The sequence below is a fragment of the Cucurbita moschata genome, unplaced genomic scaffold, assembly GCF_002738365.1.
Source record: "Cucurbita moschata cultivar Rifu unplaced genomic scaffold, Cmos_1.0 Cmo_Scf00018, whole genome shotgun sequence".
Taxonomy (NCBI): Eukaryota; Viridiplantae; Streptophyta; class Magnoliopsida; order Cucurbitales; family Cucurbitaceae; genus Cucurbita; species Cucurbita moschata.
Window position 1 is genome coordinate 801,246 of NW_019268534.1, and position 8,280 is coordinate 809,525.

Here is an 8,280-nt window from a genome sequence, read left to right on the forward strand (position 1 = left end):
TTTTTTTTTTTTTTTTTTTTTTTATGTACAAGAACAAATCTTAGCAATAAACAAACACAAATCTCCTAAAAGATGCCATTTTTTCTTTGGGTTTCTACATGAACACACTTTTTTGGGCATCACCATTGATATGAGCCAACTGCTTCATAAAATATTTTAGAGCAATTGATTCCTTTTAATCGCTGGCCTTTCCAAAACTTCTTGGAAATGGAATAACATCTTTGATGTCAGTGAGACCAGTAGTAAACAGAAGGAAACGATCGAATGCCAAACTGAAACCGGAGTGCTTCACTGCTCCATGCCTATGGATATCCAAGTACCACTCGTACTGCTCCCTTGGCAGCCCCATCTCCCCCATCCTGCCAACAACCATATTAAAACAGATATCAATAACTCCCATTTTTTTTTCATGAGCGTTTAGAAAACTTTCGGAGTGTCGCAAAACTAGTAAAATTAGAACATGTGGGTCGTGTGGGTCGTGTGTAGTGAAGTACTACACATCCAATTTTGTCCAGACTGGAAACTACCTCTATCATAGTTTTAACGATTTATACTCAAGTCATGTGCTATTTTTCAAGTAAAGACAAGGCACCCTTGTACGGCTGACGACGACATTGCAAGTAAAAACGATGACACATGTATAGTAAAATATCATACCTTCTCATCAATACATCTAAACGCTCCTCCTTTTGGCTGCCAGAAATTACTACTCCACCCTACAAACAGTTGGGTGCCAGTTTAAGAAACAATTTTTCATTCAATACAGGATGATCCAACCAAAAATAAATACTCCCAAGAGTCGATATACATGCCCATGTGCTAACCTTTGGAAGAACTACATCAAATGCCGCCACAGTTTTCCCATCATCATTCAGGCGCACATTAAATGGCTTGGTTCCTTCTGGGTAGTTGTATACTATCACAGGCTTTTTATAGATGGTATCAGCCAGATAACTGTTTCATGTAAAATGAAGAAAAAAATGAAAAATAAAGAACTCATTTTGCTTATGGACTGTAATAGCACATTTTGCATACCTGAGATGATCAGCAGTTAAAGCAGCACCAAATTTAAGGCTCTTCAAGTGTTGATGTTTTTGATCGGGTGTTGCCTGACAATGAAGATTTTTTTTTCCTTTCAATATTTCATGTGGGCAGGGGTAGAAATGAAAAACTGAGTCAAATGATACAAGTGATAATCAGGATTTCACCTTTTCCAGACTTTCTATTGCCGCAGTGTAAGAGACCTTCTCGAACGAACATGATATAAACGATTCAAGGCGTGGAATGCTCGTCTTGTCAATTCGTTTTTCAACAAATTTCATATCATCCACACAGTGGTCCAATACCCATTTGGAGAGGAATTTTACAAGGTCATCAGCACAGTTCATGGCATCCTAGAGTCCCAATGATGATACAAAATGTAAGTTAAAAGATGGACTTCTTCATTCAGTGGTGCAATGATATTATAAACAACCACTAATCACAGAAAATAACATTAAGATTTTAATGGCTAAATCAACATGGAAACTTAAATCCATAATTTAGATGTCAAATAATAAGCAATCTGAAGGAATAAGTAAAAAGATCATAAATTCGTACCTCGAGTTCAGCAAAAGCAATTTCAACTTCCACCATCCACATTTCAGCTGCATGTTTTGCAGACTCGATTTTATCTGCTCGAAACCTCGGTCCACACGAATAAACATTGCCAAGGGCGCAAGCATAGGTCTCCAAATGGAGTTGTCCAGAAACTGTTAGATAAGTTTCTTGTGGGAAGAAATTTTCATGGAAGTTAACTTTATCTTTGCTCGATTCGGGTTTTGATTTTCCTCTGGCTTCTAATTGTAATGCCAGTTCATTTGTTCTCTTTAAATCCTGAACTGCAGCAGCTAAGGCTTCTTTGTTGCCTTCGCTTCTCTCAAGCTCTTTGACGAGATTGCTTTTCTCCATTACAGCAGCCTTAACAGTTTCAAGACTTACACCATCAGTTTCTTTATCTTCTGTTGGTTCTACTCTCTTACCTGCTAATTTAGTCGCAAGTGTTGTAACGTGGAACTTTTCACTGAATCCCTCACTGTCTGTGGTCGTGATAGTGGGTAATTGCACGTAAAGAAAGCTATGATTTTGGAAGAACGTGTGAGTTGCAAAAGTCAAGGCATTACGAATTCTCATAACAGATGCTACCTGCATAAAGTAAAGAGTATCAATGAAGATCAAGATCCAATTGTTCTGATCAAAGGTACAAAACTCTCTTCTCACGTTTTGTCACCCGAGCTCTGTTGAGGATTGTTGGGAGAGAGTCCCACATTAGCTAATTAAAGGGATGATCGTGGGTTTATAAGTAAGGAATACATCTCCATTGGCAATGTATAATTGAAGCTTGTGCATATTACCGTTGTAATAGCCCAAGTCCACCACTAGCAGATATTGTCCTCTTTCGGCTTTCCCTTTCAGGCTTCCTCTCAAGGTTTTTAAAACGCATCTGCTAAAAAGAGGTTTCCACGCTCTTATAAAGAATGTTTCGTTCCCCTCTCTAACCGATGTGAGATCTCACAATCCACCCCCTTCGAGGCCATTCGTCCTCGCCGGCACTCATTCCTCTCTCCAATTGATGTGGGATCTCACAATTCACCCCCTTCGGTGCCCAGTGTCCTTACTGGCACACGGCCTAGTGTCCACCCCCTTTGAGGCAACGTCCTCGCTGGCACACCGCTCAGTGTCTGGCTCTAGTATCATTTGTAACAGCCCAAGCCCACCGCTAGCAGATATTGCCTTCTTTGGGCTTTTCCTTTCAGGTTTCCCCTCAAGGTTTTTAAAATGCATCTGTTAGGGAGAGGTTTCCACACCCTTATAAAGAATGCTTCGTTTCCCTCTCCAACCGATGTCGATCTTAAGACTAATAGGCTCGTTTCCCTCTCCAACCGATGTTGATCTTAAGACTAATAGGCTCGTTTCCCTCTCCAACCGATGTCGATCTTTAAGACTAATAGGCGCTCTGATGATAGGCATGCAGACAGAACCAAAAAACAGGAACTAAATGCAATGTATAGTTGAAGCTTGTGCATATTACCGTAGAAGTTCGAGGACGAAAATAAGAAAATTTCCTCAAAACATCCATTGGAATCCTTTTCTGTGATAATGGATACTTTTCCTTTTCAACCTTCCCTACATGAAGGATTTTCTCCACTTCAAGCCGGACAGTATGTTTCCCAGGTACTGGTATCCGCTTCAATATGCCTTCCACCAAAATGCAAGTTCCCGATGGCATCAGATGGATAGGCTGATGTAACGAGGACTCCACAACAACCTGAAAGTTTCTTAGTTAGTCAAGTCCTGTACGCATAACAAAATAACAAACAGTTGTCGTGCATAAATTAGAGGAACCTGAAGGTCTGCAACACAAGAGCCATCATTAACGACCAGAAAAGCAGTGGAAGGAAGAGGCGGCTCATGAACATTCGTCTCCAACTTCTCACCGCCGTGTAAATTATTTCCATACAGCATCCTAAGCAAAGACCTAACAATCGGAATCCGCGACTGTACAATCTCAATACAGCTCGCATCCTTAGCCTTCAGCGGCAGGACATCACCCGCCGCCTTAACACTGGCATCGACCAGCGGCCGAACAGCATCTCCAATGACTTCCTTGGAGGACTTCACCCATCCTCCGACCACCAATTTCCGATCCACAAACCCCAGACCGCCATCGCCACTCTCGAACACAGTTCTGAGAAGAACCCGCTTGGTGTACTTGGAGAAGGTCACCGGGGTGAAGACTGTAGGTTGTTGGGCAGCCATTGGAGAGTGTAGAGAAATGGGGGATTGATTGAGACATGGATGGAGAGATATAGAAGAAGATTGAGATGCTTTTCTTGAGTAAGAAGAGGGGAAACTCGAGAGAGATCGTTAATGGAAGGAAAGGGATTGTTTCTGAGGAATGATTTCGGGTGTAGTGTGGGATGAACTGAGAGAGATTCAGAGAGTTTGATTTGGAATACTTCGAGGTCGGGATTTTCTCGGAGAGTTTGTTCATATCAAAGTTTTTGGTTTTTTGCCGCGAATTGGTAATCAAACCTTTCGTCAAAGCGACCTGTTCATAACTCGGGATTCTTCGTCTTTAATTTAGCTAATAATGAAAAATATAATATTTATAAATAAAATATATTCAATTTTTTAATAGAAACTATACATGATTTTTTAATTTTTTGAAAAAAAAAATATATATATATATATATATATATATATATATATAATATAAATTTAGGTCGAATTATTCAATTTATACATTATGCTAGAAAAAAATTTATATTAATCGATCTAGTCGGGTTTTGGACCTTTTAAAAGACATCATTTCCAATGGCTTTGCTCATATTAGTTATGTTAGACGAACACGACTCTCTACAATTGTATGATATTGTCCACTTTGAGCATAAGTGCTCATGACTTTGCTTTACGCTTCCCCAAAAGGTCTCGTATGAATGGAGATAATATTTCTCACTTATAAATCTATGATCATTTCCTAAATTAGCCACCTAATGACCCTGATATTCCTCTGCATCCCGTGCAACATAGTTATATTATTCCCACAAATCAACACGAAATTTCTTAGCATGTTTTGTTTTCATTCACATGCATCTTAAGAAAAATTTTAAGAGATTACCCAACATAAAATTGTTCCAAACAAAACATTCTTATGATTGAACTACCGAAAATGAAGGTGCACTTTATTGATATAGATGGTGACTTTCAATTCTTTTAAACATTTTTTAGTCATTCTATCATCGAGATCGTTTTGTTTCGAATGTAGTATTGATTCATTCACGTACCCACTTTGACTCGTATAAATATTACTTATATTTTTTATTTATAAAAAATGACGGGTAACTATACTTTTGTGTTGAGTTTTCTTCCACATCGACGTTTTTCTAAAATTATCGAGACGATACGACATTTGGAACCTTCGTTCTACCTTACAATAGTGCTAACATAAAGAACAAAAATTGACCCATGACTTAAAAAAACTATTAATGCACATAATTTAATGCCAAGTTCTCATTGTTAACCACCAAACAATAGAAGTGTTCAAAGTTCAAACTCTAAAAAAAACCAGAGAAAGAGAGAGAAAAACTGACTCCAAATGTCTTCTTCTTGCATTCCTTGCTTAGCTTCAACTCTTCTCCTCCTCCTCCTTCTAATCCCATCGCTAAAGCTCCTCATTAATGGCCTCAACTCCTTGCCCACTTTGGTTTTTTGCCTGTTCTTCAAGGCCCCACCTTGTGTTCTTGTTTCCCTTCTCAACGCCCTTAGGCCCCCTGCAGAGGCCTCTCTCGGTGCACTCCAGAGCCTTGCTGATGCCTTGAAGTGGGTTTTTGTAAGCAGCGTTGAGATGGGTCTGGGAATTATAGGCTCTTTTTTGATGGCTGTGTTGGGGGCTCTGAAGAATGTGGTTTTTGGTTCTTTTGGTGAGCTTGGCTCCGTGTTTGGTGGCCTTTTGGACAAGCCTCAGGCTTCTGGGGAAGGGTCTTTGTTGGAACTAGTGCGCGAGATTATCGGGTTCGTTTCGAGTAAGATCCTTGACCGTGTTTTGGAAACCGCCACTTCTTCTGCAGGTATGCTCTGTTAAGAATTACAACTCTCCACAATGATATAACATTCACTTTAAGTATAAGCTCTTATGATTTTGCTTTGAGTTTTCCCAAAATGCTTAGTATCTTCTTTACTTATAAGCCCAGGATCGTGGGACTCCCTCCCAACCATCTCGAGGCTCAGTTGAGGATTGATCATGGGTTATAAGTAACGAATAAAACATTTTGGGGAAACCAAAACAAATAAATATTCTCGGTTATTTCCTTACGTTTTTAAGTTTAGTGGTGATTAACCAGGCGGGGTGTTCGGGTTTGCAATGACGAGCATTTCTGCTCTCTTGAACGACCCGGGTTCAGCCATGGGAAAGTTAGTGGGGATGCTGAAGGGCTTATTGGAGGGGACTGGTTCGTCCATGGGAGGGGTGCGAGGGATTGTTGAGAGCTTGGTGGAGAAGGTGGCCGAGTTGGGTCTGGGAGTGGCAAGCTCTTCAGCATCTGGTTGGTTTGAAGCTGTGAAAAAAGCCATGGATTTGGTGATCGAGTCTGGTTTTACCGTTGGAGGGTTAGTTGAGAAGACCAAGGCTGCATTGGAGGTTCTCCACATGGAAGACCTTCGAAGCCTTATTCAAAGCCTTGCTAGGCTAGGTGTGAATATGACTATTAGTTATTTTTTAGGTTAAATTATTTTTCGTAATTACACTCCGTAAAAAGTTTATTTTATTCTTGTAATTACATTTTATACGGTTAATATAAATTAATATTTAATTTTCTATTTTGTCCGACACATTCAATTCATTATATAAAAAAATATATTATCGTTCATACAAATAAAAAATATGAATATTAGAATATTAAGTCATTTATTATATTAAATAAGGAGGAAAAAATAAATAAATAAGATAAAAAAACATATATTATAATTTGGATTATATCATCTCGATAGATTAGTTATGTTTATTTATTTAATTTCGACTATTTTAAATATTTAATATAATTTTTAATTATTCGATTATTTGGTTGAAGATTTAGATGATCCTTCCTTAGAGGACTTCGTATAAACCTTTTCACACACGAGATTAAATATTAAATTGACCAAACTATATGAATATTATAAGAATTAAAAAAAGACTGAAAATCAAATTATTATAATTATTATTATTTGCGTGTTTTAAATAATTGCACGGCACGGATAAAAAAATAAAATTGAGTCTAATAAAATCGCCTTTATTTATTATTTTATGATTGGTTGATACGACGAGGTTGTTGACACGTGGCCCAATCACAGCTTCTTTTGACGCGTCAATCTATATTGATGACACATCAGCCAAATTCTTGGGTTAAAAAACAAAATTTCTTGGAAAATATAATCGGCTTCTTCTTAGAACAATTTGAAGACGAAAAATGAAGGCGTCTCTAGTTTTTCTCTCCTTGATTGCGTGCACTTTAGGTATGTTCAACTGTTGTATTAGATCTGATTGTAGTTCATCATAAATTGGGTTTCGTTCATTCGATCTATTTGATGGATTTCATTTTTGGGGTTTCGATTGATTTTCAGTTTATGCGAAGACGGTTAAAGATGTGACTGAGTTACAGATTGGCGTTACGGTAATGTACTTGTTTATGCTGTGATTTCAGAGATGGATTTTTGTTTTCTCGTGCATTTTAGCCTCCATTCTGTCTGGAACTCTTCACATTTGATAGGAATTTAAAGATCTTGGGTATTAATGAAGGGATTTTGTGTTCTACAGGTTGTTCTAGTCTAGTAAAAGCTTTATGGTCATTGACACAGTAGTAATGATTAAAATAAGATCCAAATGTCCAATGAAAATTGTAAACTGGGTTAGATTGTGTTAACTTTTGGATGGTGGTTTGTGTTGCGATCAATTTATGAGATGGGGTTTTCCCCTTGTCTTAATATGAATTTAGTTTGATTCGAATATGTTATCTTCTCCACCAAAAAATTCATCTGAGACCGTCATTGCGCTGTTTTTTCCATTTTTTTTTTTTTTTTTTTTTTGCAGGGTAGGCCAGCATCTTGTGACATTCAAGCTCATAAAGGTGATAGAATCAAAGTTCACTATCGTGTAAGTTGCATTAATAACTTAGTTTGACTCTTGCCTTTATGTTCATAACGTTCAATTTGTTAATGCCTCATCAAGGAAGAGTTGGGGGGATGTCAGAGCTAGGAAGATAAGATATTGCCTCAGCAAGATAATCGGGGCTCTTAATTTCATGATCTAGACTGTTCATAAATAAAAATAATTAGCTGGATTACTAGACTACAGAATTTGAATTGGATCCAAGCTTTATTTTTCTGTTTATTTGAAGGAATGATATATTGCTTAATTGAAATGAATAAGAAACCAGTTGCAGCCTAAACAGACATGATAAATTGATGATTTCACTTATATGATTGTGTTCAGTTTTGCATTCGAAGTCTTAACCTAGTTGATTTAACAGGGGAAGCTCACAGATGGGACTGTTTTCGACTCTAGTTTTGAAAGGGGTGACCCCATTGAGTTTGAGCTGGGCGCTGGTCAAGTAATTAAAGGTATCTGTGCACAATAGACATACATCTAGCCATCGGTAGCAACTTCATATAGCTTCCAAGATTGTTTATTTGTTGTTTTTAGTTTTTTTTTTTTTTTTTTTTTTTTTTTTTTTTTTTTTTTTTTTTTTTTTTTTTTTTTTTTTT

The 8,280-nt window shown here is 37.6% G+C and overlaps 3 protein-coding genes across 3 annotated transcripts in view; 2 read left to right on the forward strand and 1 right to left on the reverse strand.

Annotated features, from left to right (window-relative positions):
- Positions 1–63: 63 nt before the first annotated feature.
- On the reverse strand, positions 64–4,064 carry LOC111456649 (asparagine--tRNA ligase, cytoplasmic 2-like). Its single transcript, XM_023098635.1, has 8 exons — positions 3,385–4,064; positions 3,071–3,307; positions 1,600–2,184; positions 1,209–1,394; positions 1,036–1,109; positions 825–954; positions 658–716; positions 64–359 (listed from the first exon to the last, which is right to left on the reverse strand). Exons 1-8 carry the CDS (start codon positions 3,796–3,798, stop codon positions 176–178), a joined length of 1,869 nt encoding a protein of 622 aa, XP_022954403.1. The 5' UTR covers positions 3,799–4,064; the 3' UTR covers positions 64–175.
- Positions 4,065–5,089: 1,025 nt separating this feature from the next.
- On the forward strand, positions 5,090–6,268 carry LOC111456411. The gene is made up of 2 exons (XM_023098259.1): positions 5,090–5,609; positions 5,883–6,268. The coding sequence occupies exons 1-2, from the start codon at positions 5,138–5,140 to the stop codon at positions 6,263–6,265; spliced, it is 855 nt and encodes a 284-aa protein (XP_022954027.1). The 5' UTR covers positions 5,090–5,137; the 3' UTR covers positions 6,266–6,268.
- A 676-nt stretch (positions 6,269–6,944) lies between these two features.
- The window catches only part of LOC111456588 (peptidyl-prolyl cis-trans isomerase FKBP15-1-like), a 3,055-nt gene continuing 1,719 nt past the window's right edge, over positions 6,945–8,280 (forward strand). The window contains exons 1-4 of the mRNA XM_023098528.1: positions 6,945–7,032; positions 7,141–7,190; positions 7,607–7,669; positions 8,046–8,136. Of these exons, the coding sequence (XP_022954296.1) occupies positions 6,987–7,032; positions 7,141–7,190; positions 7,607–7,669; positions 8,046–8,136 (250 nt within the window). The 5' untranslated portion in view covers positions 6,945–6,986. The remainder of the gene's footprint in view (positions 7,033–7,140; positions 7,191–7,606; positions 7,670–8,045; positions 8,137–8,280) is intronic.